The following is a 17,850-nucleotide window of genomic DNA, read 5'->3' as shown; positions in this document are numbered from 1 at the left end:
TATCCATCAGACCCTTCAATTTCTATAGTAGCATTTCTGGTGGCCGAGCATATCCAAGGACACCAAAGAGTTGGTGGCCGCCTGTGTTTCTGCTCCTGAGGCAAAGCCTCTCATTGCCCACCTACTGGCCTCGCAATGTTAAAGAAATTGAGTCACACCACAACTTAATGGGGTCTATTCTTGACTGACACACGTCTGTTCAGAAGATTACGTGTTATCCTGCTGACAAACCAACCAACCAAAAAGCGTATATAAAAATTATCTCGATAGGAGGTAATTTATCCAAGACAATACATGTATGGTCTGACTACAGATCAACTATTCTTCATCAAACTTTGTTCTTACCCGATGTACTGAATTTTTTTTTGCTGCCATTTTTGCCAGCCGATAAGGTTGTTTGATAAAAATATCTGTGAAAGTGTTCAACACTTCATGTTTAAAGTTAAAAACTAGTATCAGTTGACTGATTATTGTTCTTGTTGTTGATTGTGAAAAGGAATTGTAGGAGGAAAGTGAGCTGAACAGTTGTGTACAAAACTAATGATTTTATATTGTCATATAGCAGAAACATGGACTGCAGAGAGCAACTTTTTCATCAGAGAGCAACATGGTTCTCCCAGGGCACACGGTTTACTTACGTCACTCAGCCCAATGCTTGATGCAGCAACATATTTAGGCCTGGTCATTCCTTCACGGGGGTAGAAGCCAGATCTGCTCGTTGTTTCCTGGAGCAAGAAGTTCATAAATTACTAACTGTGCACAATATCTAACAGTTTGAGCAGTTTCCAAATCTGGTGCCTATATTACACACAATGCAACTGAGCCACTGAGCGACATCACTGGAGGTTAGTCATCAGATTACACACAGCTCGACCTCAAACAAACCACGGTCCGCTGCAAAGTTTGTTTAAGGCTGTTGCAACTAAAGGCAGCAGACTGACACGTTTATTTCAGCATTTCAAGCAGATGCAGGTATCAGAGTGGGACACTTGTTCACTGCAAGATGTACAAGACCCCAGCAGCCCACAGATACCCGCTATAAACCAGCCAACATTAGCGGAATCATTTAATCATTGTGTCCTGCATGGAAAGGGGGCCGGTGGACAGTTTAGTTTAGATGTTGAACATTCAAATTTCAACTTTCATTTCTCCAAATGAAGAAATCATTTTCATGGTTTGTATAATTATTACTCTGCTGCCTTATATATATATATATATATATATATATATATATATATATATATATATATATATATATATGTGTGTGTGTGTGTGTGTGTGTGTGTGTGTGTGTGTGTGTGTGTGTGTGTGTGTTTGTACAAAAAAAAATCATTTAACTGGCAGAAATGGGCTTCCACAGAATCATACCAGGGTAATAAATAAGACCTTAGAAGATACCGGGAGTCTATTAACTATTAACTGAATTAACTGTTAAAAATAAGAAACTGTGAATGCATGCCAGCACTCATCTCATGAGCCTATACATGTATGCTTTGGTTCTGAAACAAAAAGCACTACATCCCTAGTTTATGGATAATAACTTCACTGTCAGCCAAACAAGCAAAGGACAAATGTGCTCAGCCCCACAGTAATGTAATATTAGCGGGAACAGATAAGGTACAGCTAGAGAGCAAGTTAGCTAGCGCTAGTTTGGATGACATAGCAGCAGAAAGTAATACATAAAGAGGACTCTCAGATTCCTCATACTGTTAGCTAACATTAGCAAGAAGTGAACACTTACAGTTGAGGTGGAGTGAAGCTGTGGTCCTCAGGGTGTCAGTGTGACAGTAAATCCTCCAGTAGTCCTCACAAAGTGGCTGTGAAATGTGCCTGAGAACACCAACGGCTGACCAACAGCACTGATGACTTAGCTGACGGCCGCCATCACTGTTAACTTCACACAAACGGTTAACTAACGTTAACTTGACTAACGGCAGCAGGGAGCGAACCTGCGGAGCGACGCGAACACAAAATCATGATTGAGACGACATGATGGCACCTCTGACAGGAAAGCTGATAAATTCAATAATATCTTGTTAGCATTAGCTTTAGCATTAAAGCGTTAGCAACAGAGTTCAACAACACCGCCAACGGAAAAACGGAAAAACAGGTGGGCGGAGCTTAGACTGTTTAAAAGCCCGCCTTTACTGCGAGGGTGCGCTTGATTTCCGTTCCAAGAAGAAGACTGTCGCTGTCAGAGGTGGAGATAGTGCTCAGATACTTTACTTAGAGGTATTAAAATACTCCTAAAGTCCTGCATTTAAAATATTACTTAAGTTATATTTATGTAGGCAGTTTATTTACCATACCGGCATTGAAGTGCTCATTTTTACAGTGTTTTTTTTCAGCTAGCTGATCAACATGATTGTGCTTAAACCTGCTCTGATGCGTTCAGGCCCTCATGGTTTAAGGGGTACACGCTACATTTGGGTCAGAAAAAGTTTCTTTCTATTATAGTGAATCTCACTTTTTATGAAACACAACAGCACAATGTAAACCAGCTCAAGCTAAAATGCTCCACATATTGTGTGAGTGTTTATTGTCAGTGTTCCAAAGTGCAGTGCAGAATGCATGAATAAACATTACACATTAAAAAAGTCAGTTGCTTTAGCCTTCAGTACTATAATACTATTCAGTTCAAGGTAATATATTTTACATTTAATTTCATTCATATAAATCTGAGAATACATGGGCGGGACTGTTACGGTCCCTTTTAAGTCAGTAAAGTCAAATTCACTTTCAAACAAAACATATTTCGTATTTGGGTCACAAAAACCTAAATATGCCTGATTTTTTTTCTCATTCAGATCCATGCAATATTTTGAAAAACGCCTATCTTGCAACGTAAAAGAAATTGAGAAATAACTCCTGGATCCGTCCCTTTTATCTGGACTGACACGTCCTACATCTAAGTTTTGTGAAAATCTGTTAAGTAGTTTTTCTTTAATCCTGCTGACAAATCAATGAACCACAATGCATACACAATGATTATCTCCACAGTGGTAATTTATCAAAGATAATAAATGTATGGATTGATTACAGGTTCTTCATTAACTTTGGTTCTGTGGGCCGATATGGTTGTTGTTAAAAATGTCTGTGCAAAGTGTTCAACACCTGATGGTGAAATTCAAAAACTCAGTTGACTGATGTCAGTTACTGTTGTTATGACTGTGAGGAGGCATTGTAGCATCTATACCGTCTGTATAGATGACTGGAGAACTTTTTATGACAATGAATTCTGTCCAGAGGTTCTGCTGTGTGAAGTAAAGTGTTTGGGAGATAGATTAATGAGTGAGAAAGATAAGCCAGGATGCAAAACCAGCTGCTGGCCACTAGATAGAGCCATCATCACAGACCTGCAGGAGTCAGTGACAAGCAGCTTCAACTGATGAATAAAGATACATGAGAATCTTAAATAGCTGCTGTTGATTGTTTTTGTTGTTTCATTTTTGGGTGAGCTGTTCCTTTAATGTGTTAGTGCAGTGCTGGGCATCAGAGCGGAGGCGTCTGTGTTCTGATGAGTTCACCCTGATGAGGAAAAGTGAAAAGTCAGCTGTTGTTTGTGGGAAACTTGCTGCCGGTGCAGTTTGTCTGTGTGGACATTAGAGGCTTATTACTGTGATTAAAAAATAAAAACATCATGACTTTGTTAAACGACTCCAGAGAGTTCACAAAATTTTATTATGGACCACATGCACACTCTTAAAATACCAGCTGTGAGAGGAATATTACAGGAAATATGAAACTCCATTAAGAACCACTTTAAAGTTATTATCGACTCCAGCAGCAGAGGTGGAAACAGCACTCGGATGTGGTGCCACCGTGTAGAAACACTCAGTTACAATGAACAATTACATGTTCACACTGATGCATCAATAATTATGATTGAATAACATAATATACAATAGTATGAAATATGCCACTTTGCATACTGAGTAATTTTACTTTTGGTACTTTAACAACTTTATAAAGGATTTGTTCAGGTTATCTCAAGAATTTCCCCTCAAAGATCAATAAAATGTTATTTTAAAAAAGTCTCTGGTTGTTTTAACTTAAGTAGCAAAAGTACAAGTAAAAGTAAATTATTCATATACTTACATTTATGTGTATACTGTTAATTGTGTTTACTGATGATCAGACCTGATATATTGAGCATGAAATCATCATTTATTTATCGATTATGTTCAATTAAGTAACTAGCAACTAATTAATGTAGTTCATTAGAAGTCGCAGAAAATTGAAAAAAAAAAAATACTGAGTGGCTAAAAATTTTACATGAGTAAATGTACTTAGTTATATTTAATCACTGATAACATCACAATCATCATAATATATCACAACTCCTCTACATTTTCAGGTACATACTGTACTTTTCACTTCACTACTTTTACTTGATTTCTTTAGTTACAAGTTACTTTGCTGACTGGATGCTACATCAGAGCCAAAGTCGATAATGTTCTTTTTTTGTTTTTAAACCGACATCATCCAGTAATAGATAAACACATATAAGTTACATTTACTTATACTGTAGTTACTTAAGTACACTGATTGTCAGAAATGTACCTGTGATACATGAGTACAAATCGGATACTTTTACTCAGGTGCTGTTCACATGATTCACTTTCACTTCCATCGAAGTAAACTTGTACTGTGACGTAACGTTTACTTTTACTGGAGTATGACCTGAGAACTGTTAACAACACTGTAAATAAGTGAAGTCCAACAGTACAATAGAGCGCTTGAGTAAATCTACTTTATTACAGCTCCATGGAGATGTGAAAATTAAGACTTCACACATGATGAAACTCTGAATGAACCGCTGAGCGCCGCGCACACGTCACACCGGCGCGTTATCGACGGGATTTTCCGCTCGTGTTCCGGAATGTGCCGGAAAAAGCCGAAGTGTTCCTCTGAGCGCGGACAGACGGACGGACGGAGGCTCAGATGGAGGAAACGTGCCGCGGACTCTCAGCTGTGCTCCACTGCGTCCTGCTGCAGGCGGGCGGGCGGGCGGTCGTCCTGGAAGTTTCTCCCAGAAGAAGCTCGCTGTTTGTTTCTCTTCTTCTTAACTCGATCCGTGTTGGACAGTTTTGTCTTTCTTCAGTGATGAAAGTGTGAAACTTCTCACCCAGGCATCATGGGGTGAATGTGACCTGAGAGGAGGAGGAGGAGGAGGAGGAGGAGGTGATGGTGATGAAGGAGAGTCGTGACCGAACTGACAGGTGAGATCTCACCACACTTTATCTCACATGTTCCTGTAGATGAAGCTGAGATTTATTGATCAGCTGAAGCTCGTGTGAAGTTCATCTGTGTTGTGTTCACGTCACTGAAGCTGCAGCTCTTCCTCTGCTGAATTATAGATCAACTTTATTTCTGTATGTGCAGCATGGCAGCTCCCCTGAGAGCCCACATGTAATCACACACACACACACACACACACACACACACACACACACACACACACACACACACACACACACAGTTGTTTACTGTCTTTTCTTTTGTTTGTTGCTTGTACACAACATGATAATACAGATTATTGTGATCGAGCTGTTGGACTAACTGCTGTTATATTATAGAGACGTACACTTTTCACTTTCATTGCCGTAAGTACAGAGATGAAATGTAACTAAGTACTTTTACTTGAGTACTGAACTAAAATACAACTTTGCTTTACTTGAGCGTTAACCTTTTTCTTCACTGCACCACATGTTGGAGGCTAACATCGTGTTTCTCACTCCACTATATTGATTTGATTGATAGTAACTAGTTACTTTGCAGATTACATAGTGGAGTAAAGAGTTTACATCATCCATGTTGCTCCCACAGTCCAACTTGATCCACATCAACACAAAGAAGTCGGAAGAACGACTTCTCAAATCAGAGCGTGGGATGGTCTGAGGAGCACATGAACGCAGCATGTAGATTCTTTACAAAACAAAAGATGCAGCCGAGCCACCAGAATAAACGTCCACAAGGAGCCGAGATTTCTGCAAAACCACAGAAAGATTAAAACTTTGTTTTCTCTTACGTTAGTATTTTGGTCATCACAAACTCAGCAGCAGACGGTCCACTTAGTTTAGTTATTTCCTTCTCAGTTATCCAGTTTAGTTTAATCTTACTAATCAGTGTTTCCTCTATGAACATTTAGTTTGGAGAGTTTAGAAGATTCTCTGTGCATCGTTCCCCTCGACACTAAAATCAAATATCCTCTGAAACGGTCTGAGACACTTGATTAGACCCAAATGCACGACTCAGAGAGACAGTTCAGATAAAAGTCAGAAAGTCTTTACTGAAGACAGATTCAGTACACGTGAGATGAGTCAGCCAAGAAAACAAAACAGATGGATCAGAAACGAGGTCAGAAAACACAAGGAAGGAGAAATGCTTCAGGAGACAAAGACGAACAGAAGACAGGGACGAATTAAATACACAAGAGAGGAGGAGATAATGAAACACGGGTGAAGCTCGTCAGGGAGACGATCACAACAAGCCTAAATGGAAACTGGACTTGCATCTCTTTATTGTAACTGTCTTCTTATTATGAGAAAGGAAATATTTTACACATCATGTTCACAGTGTTTCCCTTTTGAACGCACACAATCGGCCTCTCAGCCTCTCAGCCTTTTAGTTCTGGTCCTCCGGTCCGAGCTAACTTCTTTATTTAAACATTTCCATCAGTTTTTCTTTTTCTTTAAAGAGAGAAAGGACTTGCATTTCTGTAAAAACACACAACACTTCACATTCTAACACTGGTGGCAGAAGCTGCTGTGTGAGGTGCCGACCTGATGGTTCAGTATCTTGCTCATAGCTGTGTAGCCGCGGGAGCCAAGGAATCAAACTAACAACCCTCCGATTACTGGACGACACTATACCCGCTCCCTCTAAAGTGAAGGGAAAAGTGTAATATTTCCCTCTGACAGGTGGAGTTAAAGTATAAAGTAGCATGAAATAAAAACTCTCAAAGTACAAGAGCATCAAAATTATTCCTGAATGTAAACTTCAGTAGAAGTTTGTTCTCTTTAGATCCGAACATGCTTCCAACATACACACCCACCAGCCTTCACTGTCAGAGAGAAACCTGACGAAACAGCAGCAGGAAGAGCGAGAAACATCCAGACGGCTCTGCTGGTTAAAACACCATTAAGTCCACATTAGGTTTAACACCTGGGTCCATTTCCTACAGTCTGCAATTAGACATGATAACATTAGATTACAGCCTCACTTCACCTGGAGCTGCAGGCTTTTAACTGCCGGCTGGTAGTGGACAAATACCCTCAGTCCTGTCAGAGAGGAGCAGCTTTACACCGGGAGGCGTCACTCTGATCAGAAATAATAACAAAAAAAACACTAGAATAAAAAAAATCTTCGTCCCCTGAAACTTCACTTGTTGCTAAGCAATGTTAAACCAACATTTGCCAGCCGAGCGGAGCTGAGTTGTGTTTGCTGGCAGCCACTTTAACGTCTTACTGTAAAAGTATTTTAGGACACAGTGGAAACGTTGGAGGCCTTTGGGCAGGACTGCAAACTGACATTTTTAATGTGGAAAGATGTTTACACGGTTTGAGAGTTGGACGTGAACTTTATTATTAATTCATGCGTTGAGTGATTTCATAGTGTGTACGCTGTGTGGGTGTTCGTACGCAGAGTACAGTAGATGAGTGTGCGTGGGCGTCTCTTTTGGCTGCACACGTGTGTTTTTATTTAAAACTTGATCATCACATGAAAACAAGCTGCTTCAGCCCTGGTTAATGTCAGCAAGAGCCGCGTGATGACTGAACTGTTTTCTCTTTGTCTCACACACAGAAAATATTAATTCATTCTCCAAAGATCAAAAATCCAGTAACAGCTCTCTGGCTCAGCACCAACACACACTGTGTTTCAGAGTTTATATTAAAATGTCTGGAGCATTAAATTAGCGTCCGGTCGTCTCGTCTCTGAAGTGCATTTAGCAGAGTGGGTGAAATTAGAGTGGCCCCGTCACAAGAGGAAGCTCGGGGGATAAAAGTCCAGATCCTCCTCGTCACAAAGTTTTCAATGCAGGTTTTGGTTTTGCTGACTCAGCTTGAGATGAAGGAAAGAGGGACATCTGAGTCACATCCAGAATAATTCTGTTAGACCGCTCCGAACAGAACTGCAGGTTCAATGTCAAACACTGAGTGATGGAATGAAGTACAATTACTCAAAGTCTGTGTTATTAAACAACTTGAGGTGAAGTGTTTCCATTTTGAAGGCAAGTAAATTTAACTTTTTCACTCCACCACAGTTATCTGGTAACTTCAGTTCGGCTAGATTTCACGCTGTATCAGACCCCGAGTGAACAGGAGCTCTGGGCTGGGTCGGGTCGGGTCGGGTCGGGTCGGGTCGGGTCGGGTCGAGGCTAACTGGTTAGCATGCTAAACATCATGACGTCACACCTTCACATTCTGTTGATTTTAGTGAAGTTGTGTTTTTAAGCGCAGGTCTGACATACTGCACCTTTAATAAATGTTGAATTATAAATTGATTAAACATTCCTTATAATCATTCTTTAATTAAATATTATTACAATATATATTTTATAAGTTGCAGCTGATGTTTACAACAGTTTGTAAATCATGAACAAATACTGTGAGATTTATGTATGAATACTAATTTGGTGGCACCTAAAGATGTTAATAAACTTTTATCACTTCATTAACTAAAGTTTAATTTACTAATTAACTATACATTTACCATTTATTAATGACATCTGTACTTTTGCTTATGTTATGGTAGTAAAATAGTTTTTACATGATAAGTTTCATACTTTGGAAACGCCGGCTTTATCTTTACACAACGTCAAAACGTGGTTTTACAATATTTATATTCTGACATTGTTTTTATCCAAATGATCAAGTTCCTGTATATGATGTGACAGGACGTTTGAATGAGCAGAACACAGGACAGATCGTGTTTCAGTGTTACTCAGCACACACTGTGGTTACAGCATGAAGCAGCTCCGATGTAACTGAATCTGCAAGAGAAAGATTCAGTGTCCTCAGGAACATCCCACGTCGATGAATACTACTTTAATTATATATATATATATATATATATATATATATATATATATATATATATATATATATATATATATATATATATATATATATATATATATATATATATGTGTGTAATTAAAGTATTAAAGTAGTATTCATTCATGTTAGCTTGAAAATTGTCCTTAAAGACTTCGATCATGAGCCACCACATCAACTTAAAGTTGGAGCTGCAGCGTTTAATTGATTAGTTGTCGACTATTAAATTAACCACCAACTATTCTGATAATAAAATAACTGGTATGAGTAATTCTTTAAGACAAAAAAGTCCAAATTCTGATTCCAGCTTCTCAGATGTGAATATTTTCTGGTTTCTTTCCTCTCAGACTGTGAACTGAACAACAACAGAAGACTTTGGAGGAAGTAAGCTTGGGAAACTTGGGAAACACTCATCGACCGAACATTTAATGGATTAATTAAGAAAAAAGCCGTAGTCTGAATCCAGCTGGAGAGCTTTGTTGCATCTCTCTTTCTCTTTCGTTTCTCCACTATCACTCTTCATAATTCATGGAGGAATAAAATGCACCTTTTTAAAGAATCGACAAAGTGCTTGTTTGGATTTCAGCCACAGCTGAAAACATCCTGTGTTCTCTACCTGCTATTTAATTGATTTCCTACTACAGGTCTTGCGACTGTGGCTGCTGCTGTCAGGCTTTCCTGCAAAGTGTTTACAGCAGATCCAAACAGCCACACCGGAGAGCTGGGTGAAAAGCCGGCCGCTGTAGAGAGGGAAGAGAGATTACATTGTCTGAGAGTGAAGATAGTGGGACACGTTTTCTCCTGGAAGACATTTTACGGTGTTATACTCAGTTCACAGAAATAACTGTGTGAGGAATTTAAAAAAGGGCAGAAAAATATATCCTTGAGGGGGAAGCTGGGTCACGTTACAGTTGCTTCTTCTAATAGAAATGTCACCGCAGAGAAAAATGGTAAGAAACGTTTGAAACAGAACAGAGATCTTTAATGTTTTCAGGCCAACGACCTTCAGCTGACAGACAGCAGCGTCATGTTAAACATGTCGGCAGCACGGCTAATGTTAGCCACGTTGTTCTTCTCCACTGTTAGCAGGTAACCATGGTGAAGGAGAGTCTGCCCAGCTGGGTCCACCAGGACTCAGACGAGGGTCTGGTCCACGTGAACGTCGGCGGTCTGAAGAGGAGTCTCTGCTCCAGCACGCTGAAGAAGTTCCCCGACACCAGACTGGGAAAACTGCTGGCGTGTGACTCAGAGGAGGACATCCTGCAGGTGAGGGGGAAGTTTCTCCTTTCTTTCATTTGTTTTTACTCTTAATCTCAACCTTTCCTCTCTCCTCCCTCCTGCAGGTGTGTGACGACTATGACGTGCAGCAGAAGGAGTTTTATTTTGATAGGAACCCCGGCCTCTTCCCTTATGTCCTCCACTTTTATCAGACCGGCAAACTCCACATCATGGAGGAGCTGTGTGTCTTCTCCTTCAGGTCTGTGTCTCTCTCTCTCTCTCTCTGAGGTTGAACATCATCCTGCCTCTCACACAGACTTTACATCAGTCCATTCATTTCAGTCTCATTTTGTCTCTGTAGAATTAGTTCCATCCACTCACTTTTTTTGCTTCTCATGTTTAAAAAGATCCTGATTTGTTGCAGTAACCTTCTCACTCGTCTCCAGTGGGAATACAGGCAGAAAGTCATCAGTGACACAAAGTGACATTTCTGCCATGTAGTTGATTTTCTCTCTGGTCCTCTGGCAGGATGTTGGGTGGAGCTCGGCAGGGTTTGATTGTCTTAATGTTTCCCACACAGTCAGGAGATCGAGTACTGGGGCATCAATGAGTTTTTCCTGGACAGCTGCTGCAGTTATCGCTACCACGACCGCAAGCTGGAGAGCAGCCGGCATCGCAGCTGGGACGACGAGAGCGACGTCAGCAGCATCGACACGTCCGTGGACGAGATCTCCGACCTCAACAGGTAAAACTGCGGAGCGTTTTGAAATCTACAAGTTCTCCGCTCACGGTGAGTTGATCGTTAACTCTTCATCATCCTCCACCCTCACAGAGACATGCAGCACTTCCAGGAGGTGCGTTATGGGAACGTCAGGAAGTGTCTGTGGCTGACGCTGGAGAACCCGGGATACTCCATCCCCAGCAAGCTCTTCAGTCTGGTGTCCATCGGAGTGGTGCTCACCTCCATCGCCACCATGTGTATCAACAGCATGCCGGAGTACCAGGTCAGTGTGAAGACTAATGATAGTCCAGAATATGATTGCAGGACATTTGGAGATGTTTGAATTTGTCAAAGATAATCCATGAGGAGAGCCAAGAACCATAAAACAGGTAAATTCTCATCTTACATGTGATGTTTGTGCAAAGTTTCATGAGTTCTGAAACCTTTAGCTCCTCAAAAATGAATGATTGATGATTCACTCCAATAAATTAGAATAGAAGAACTCAAACAGAACAATCTGAATACACTTTTTTAAATTTTATTCTGTGTGATTTACACTTTCAGTCATCATCATCTCTGATGTTCATCCATGTCAAAAGTCTATCAAACCGCTGAGAAATCATAAAAAGAGACGTTCTTCATTAAAACAGAACTTGGTTTAGAAACATCACGTTTTAAGTTTTCTTCAGTATCAAAGTAACACAGTTCTACTCGTCTGTATACTAACGGATGCATTTCAGAAAGTAACCGTGAATGACAACTTCTGCACGCTTTAATTATGCTAACCTCCCAAAATGAGGAGAGATGGTGAGGAACATAGTCTTTCTCTCCCAAAACTATTTATTCAAATCATTTATGATAAAACATTTATGCCACTTTCATCCAGTTTGAAAGTTGGAGGTAAAATCTATTAACAGCTCCGTCAGAAGTGCGTTAGCTCGTCACTGCATTTGAGATCTTTCCAGCAGTCGGTGAGAGAAGTGCAGCATCTTCAGATCGTGTTTGTTCAGCTTAAAAAGCTCCTGCAGATGTGATCGCTGCTGTTTCTCTTCTTTCCTCTCAGACTTTTGACAGCGAGGGGAAGATGGTGGAGGACACCACCATGCAGGCTCTGGAGGTTTTCTGCACCTGCTGGTTCACATTCGAGGTGAGCGAGAAAAACAAAGTGTGTCGTTGTCAAGCGGCTGCAGTGTGTAAAGCTGTGGATGAAAACAGAAAACACACTGTCTTTTCTGTCTCTGAGGTGGTGACGCGGCTGCTGCTCGCGCCGAACAGGAAGAAGTTCTTCCATCACCCTCTGAACATCATCGACATGGTGTCTGTGGTGCCCATCTACATCACTCTGCTCTTCGACCTGACGGTGGGGGCGGAGTCTGAGCTGGGAAACCTGGGACGACTCATTCAGGTTCAACAGTCTTCTGTCTGTTCAAAGACGTTAATTAAGTGTTTGTCTGTTAATGATGCATTCAGGTTCCAGTGATGTTTGACACAGCGTCCAAACCTTAGTGGAATCTGTATCTCATCTCTGTTTCTCTCTCTCAGGTGTTCAGGTTGATGAGGATCTTCAGAGTATTGAAGTTGGCCCGACACTCGACAGGACTGAGGTCTCTGGGAGCGACACTTCGGGTGAGTCTCGTCTTCTCCCGTACGTATGTTTCATGAGCGACGTGACGTTTGACTTCCTGACTCGCGGTGAAAACAATAAAAACAGTCGGATTAACTTTTGTTTTTCTTGGTGACATTTTGGTCCGTTGACCTTCTGCAGACGCAGCAGATGAAGGCTGATGGATTGTGAGCAGATGTTGGTCTGAAGGTCTGAGCTGATGTCACACACACATTTAAAGGAACAGTTTCCTCCTTGTTTCCTCCAGTACAGTAACAGAGTTCAGGCTCTGACATGGACTCAGAGTATCAGAGTAAAAAGTCTCCCTCTGAAGGACATTTGTGCTCAAAGCTAACTGAAGCTCACGTCATATTAGTAGAATTCAAAGACTATTAAAGTTAAAGGTAGAATCAGTAAGTTTTGTCCCAGCTGTTCCTGAACGCACCACAAAGACATTTGATTGCTTTTTTTGGGTTGGGTGTAAATTCAGTTCAGTTCTGGTTCGGTTCAGCTGGATGTTCTGTGTTGACGGTGTCATGAAGCGTCTCAGCCTCTTCAGTCGTCCACTGAGCAGCAGGTCGTGAGAGATTATCTGAGTATTAAACATCGTTACACAGCAGCTGTGATGTGAGCAGATGAATCACTGTCTTCACTCGTTTGTTTCACCGTTTGAAACGTGGAAGCTTTACTGGATTTGGCTGCATCATATTTACATTCAGCACTTCAGTCGGTGACTCAGGAGCTTTTAGTTTCTCTTCTCTGCACATCAGCTAATGTGAAAGACGAACACAAGTTCAAATCAGTTTAAATCAGAGGCGGTTTGAGTCGCAGCTGATGTCCGTAAAGAGAAGAAGAGTTTCGTGCTGGCGGCTGATGATAAAACATCTGCAGCGCTGTTAGTTTCTCCTTTAAAGGGAAAACACAAAGAAATGAAATGATCTGAGATGTTTTGTACAAAGCATCATGACATCAGGGCATTAATGGAAATATCAAGTCTGCATTTTATTTTTAGTAACGACTGAGCTGAAGGAGGACGTTCTTCTTCTCTGGTGTCTTTAGAGAGTCCCCAGGCGGGACAGTGTTACAGGATGATCAGTCCAAATCTGAACGTTCCTCTCCTCAGTTCTTGTTTCCTCTCTTGTTTCCTCCTCTTCTCTCCTCTCTCCTCATCGTCTACGCTGACCTGCAGTAATGTAAAGTTCTAACGAGTCGTCCTCCATCTTGTGTCTGCAGCACAGTTACCGTGAGGTCGGCATCCTGCTGCTGTATCTGGCTGTCGGCGTGTCCGTCTTCTCTGGAATCGCTTACACCGCCGAATATGAGGAGGTGAAGTTAAAATCATGTTTGACTGCTGATGTTGAGACTGGAGATTATTTTTATTTTATTAAGTTTTTACGTTGTAGTTTCTTGACTGTTTGCAAACCAGTCGACAGAATGAAAGTTAGATCTGTTCGTCTCTTCAAACAAAGTTCCTGTACATCCTTAAAACGACCCAGAACATGAGCAGTACCAATCATTATTTCACATGAGCGTCTCGTGTCCTTTTTAATTAAAATGTTCTTGTTTCGTATCGACATCACCACGTTGCTCTGAAGCGCCTCCCTCTGTCTCTGCTCCAGGATGTGGGTCTGGACACCATCCCGGCCTGCTGGTGGTGGGGGACGGTGAGCATGACCACGGTGGGTTACGGGGACGTGGTGCCCGTCACGGTGGCCGGGAAGTTGGCGGCAGGCGGCTGCATTCTGGGCGGCACCCTGGTGGTGGCGCTGCCCATCACCATCATCTTCAACAAGTTCTCCCACTTCTACCGGAGGCAGAAAGCTCTGGAGGCGTCGGTGAGGAACAACAACCGCAGGAAGATGAGACTGAGCTGTGAGAAGGAGCCCGAGGACGAGGAGGAGGAGGACGAGGACGAGGAGGACGAGGACGAGGGGTCGGACGGGGACAGCAGGTGTCTGGACGACGACGACATGGAGGAGGACGATATAGACTACGTGGACGACGGAGGCGTGATCAATTACAGCTACGTGGAACATCCATCGTACACGTCGATACTGAAGATGAAGGAGCTGCGTCAGCTGTGACGAGCTCGACTTCAGACCAGGTTCAAATCAGTCGGATGCTTTCAGGATCGTTCAGCTGACTTTGATCTGATCCAACGCCACAGAGATCAAGTGTCAGCCGTCAGACGAGACTCCTGATCCTCAGTGAACCAAGCAGACAGCAGTTTGAGTAGACGCTTCTGAAAATCAAAGTTACAGACGGCATGCGACTGAAGTCTGACACTTTGGGTCTTCCATGACAGACTGTTCTGTAGTTTGTCTCAGTCTTTGTGCATGTTGGGAGGTTTGTTCACTCTGATACTGGACGTGTTTCTGTGTTAAAAACATGAATGTGAAGAAAAGACTGAAGTGAAACAGCATGCAGGCAAATAAAGTTACCTGAATATAAAATATCATGACGAGAGCGTCTGTGGAAGAAGCTGCATGTTCCACGTGAGACACGCTTCAGATCGTCTCATCATCAGGCGTCGTCTTCATGTCAGAAGACTGAAAGGTTTTATTTTTTTATTTCTTCTCACTTTTAGCTCGTACTGCAGACGCTTTACACACAAATAAACTTACTAAGTATGAGATGTGGGACACGGCCAATCAGCTGTCGTCTCTTCGCTTGTGTAGGTGTTGCTCCTGGAGCGTCATAACTAATGTTGATCGAAGATTATTTCAGTTTACAAAAAAGCAACAAAACCCACCTGGAGCGAGCTGTGATTCTCACTCAGGAGACGAGGATCCAAATCCTTCATTTATTATTTCCATCAAGTTCCTGTTGTTTCCTGTCGCAGCAGAAAGACGTGGTTAGGTTCAGGGAAACATGTTCTGGGTTCAGATAAACCTTTTCACCACGTGTTTGAAACATCATGAGCTTATTTTTCTGGACTTTTTCCCCCCAAGAGGCTCAAATGTGACATCACAAAAACGTCGTTGGTCAGTTGTAACGATGCTCCTCAGTGGAACAATCTGACGTCCTGGTGTTGTGACGAGTGTTGTAAAAACTGTGAACACATGAATACGTATTAACTGTTGTAAATGTCAGTAACAGGCTACATGTTGTCAGCTGTATGCTAACATTAGCATGCTAACATGCCTGCAATATCAATGACTCCTGCAGGTGTGATGTTTACCCCCGTCACCATCTCAGTTAGTGCCGTTAGCATGTTAGCTTGAGGACGAAGCACATCTGAGTCTGAGTGTCATCAGTTTTCTAATAAACCAGAAATTTGACAACATTTAAGTTTTGACCCGCTGATGAAGCAGAGAGACGGAGACGGTCTTCATCCTGAGGGGATCGATGAGTCTGAGCCAGATTTCAAGGTGAAACTCATCCGTTAGTTTTTCTGATACTTCAGTTTGGATCAGCGCGGTGGGCGGATCAGAGCCGAGGTGTTAAAAATAGGATCAAAATAGAAACTCTATCACAGAATCTAATATTACCTCCTACAGCATCGCAGGAATCAAAACAGAAGAACAAACAGCGTTTTATTCTCTAATATGTCTGAGAAGACTGACGACGAACACGTTGTTCAGTGTTCGAGTCTGTCAGAAGCTCAGAGTTCATTTGCACGACGCCCTCGGTGAGAATCGTCCTCACAAACAGATCACAGTCTGTCAAACTGTCATTTAACATCACGGTGACTCCGCTGATGTTTGATGAGCTGCTGATCTGACTGCAGCTGTGAGCGTCACACACCAGCTCACGTCTCAGCTGCTCTTCTTCATTTTACTGCCTCCATTCTTCTTGTTTCTGTCTGTTCGGCTTGTAGGAGACTGATCAAGTGCAGAAATGTAGGAATTTACAAAATCTGTGATGTAATTTTATTTATGATTTAAATTTGACCATATTTGCTGTTTGATAAAGTACTTCCATCCTTTACTTGAGTAAAAAGTAACAATACAACACTGTAAAAACAAAAGTCCTGCATTTACTTAAGTGGAAATGTATCATCAGTAAAATGTTCTGACAGTGTTCTGCAGGAGAGGCTCCTCTGGACCGTCTCAGTGTCAGGAATATTGTATTTGACGTTACTGTTATCGATCCATACGCAGCGTTTCACAGTGGGAGCTGCTGGAGGTGGAGCTGAATCAGTGAGAATATGTACAGTTAGTTCAGTCCAGTGGTGAAATAACTGGAATTTGGCTCTGCAGCAGGACAGGATGAGAACATTAATGTGTTCGCTGAAGATTTTCTAGCAGCATGAAGCCGAAAACCAGCAGAATCTGGGAGCTTTTTGCTCTGAAAGAGGAGAAGAAGGAAAACAGGTTGAAGCGTCTCAACAAGACGAATGACATTAAGACGTCCGTGCAGCTCAGCTTGTGTTTCACATAATGGACGCTGGTGAATCTTCCTGCAGGTTCCCTTCATATCTGAGAGCATTAAAGAGGAGGAGAGATGACGCTAACGCAGTTTGAAGCTCCGTCAGGACGAGTCAGAGCTGAAAGCTGCGATCTGTCAGAGGAAACAGGAGAAAAGAAAGTGAAGCAAACGTTCATCTGAGGCCGTGACAGAGTTCAGTGCTTCTTTATTAGCAAGAGACAAAGAAAATATGAAACTAAAGTATTGATGCATGCTGACAGAAATAAACTATAAGAATGATGTAAATGAGAAACAGAAATGAAACGAGCGGCTGGAGTCTCACAGCTGGACGTCTGAGGACAGCTGGAGACGTTTCAGATGTTTCTGTGAACTAAAACACGAGATGATTGTAGAGACAGTGGAGATCTTCACCCGCCATCAGGACGAGCAAAACAGCTGTTTTTCTGACCCTAACCGAGTGATTTTACTGCCTAAACCCAACACAGCATGAACACAGTTGCAGAAACTCAGCGGACGATCATGAACAGTTTGGTTCCGTCAGTGACTCCACAGAGAAATTACACGTCCATGTTCTCCAGAACTTGAATTTGATTTTCTCGCATTAATGAAAATAAAACGACGAGCTGGTGAATTCATCTAACGAGCTCCAGCACTGTGTGTTTTTCATCTGGATAATCAGTTTTGATATTTGTCTGAGCTCATTTAGATCACTGGAGCTGATGGTCAGTGTATTTCAACCCATTCGTGCACTTTAAGCAGTTGTGACGTGACGTTCTTCACGTCACAACATCTTCTGATGTTCCGTCACAAACCAACACTGGAAACTTTATTTACATCATGTGTTCTTGAAAAGTGATAAAGTGAGAAACTCTGTGACT

General features: G+C 41.9%; 1 protein-coding gene across 2 annotated transcripts; it reads left to right on the top strand.

Annotated features, from left to right (window-relative positions):
• Nucleotides 1–4,753: 4,753 nt before the first annotated feature.
• Nucleotides 4,754–17,592, top strand: si:dkey-43k4.5 (potassium voltage-gated channel subfamily S member 2). Of its 2 annotated transcripts, none has more exons than XM_037099723.1 (10): nucleotides 4,754–5,222; nucleotides 10,149–10,325; nucleotides 10,403–10,536; nucleotides 10,858–11,022; nucleotides 11,110–11,281; nucleotides 12,062–12,145; nucleotides 12,242–12,403; nucleotides 12,541–12,624; nucleotides 13,835–13,927; nucleotides 14,221–17,592. In XM_037099723.1, the coding sequence occupies exons 2-10, from the start codon at nucleotides 10,155–10,157 to the stop codon at nucleotides 14,683–14,685; spliced, it is 1,530 nt and encodes a 509-aa protein (XP_036955618.1). In that variant the 5' UTR covers nucleotides 4,754–5,222; nucleotides 10,149–10,154; the 3' UTR covers nucleotides 14,686–17,592. The 2 variants fall into 2 exon arrangements, with proteins under 2 accessions (XP_036955618.1, XP_036955617.1); XM_037099722.1 differs by having other exon boundaries at nucleotides 10,146–10,325.
• The last annotated feature ends 258 nt before the right edge of the window (nucleotides 17,593–17,850 follow it).

The sequence above is a fragment of the Acanthopagrus latus genome, chromosome 6 (genome assembly GCF_904848185.1).
Source record: "Acanthopagrus latus isolate v.2019 chromosome 6, fAcaLat1.1, whole genome shotgun sequence".
NCBI lineage: Eukaryota > Metazoa > Chordata > Actinopteri > Spariformes > Sparidae > Acanthopagrus > Acanthopagrus latus.
Note: the sequence above shows the minus strand (reverse complement) of the source record. Positions and strands in the feature narration are given on the sequence as shown.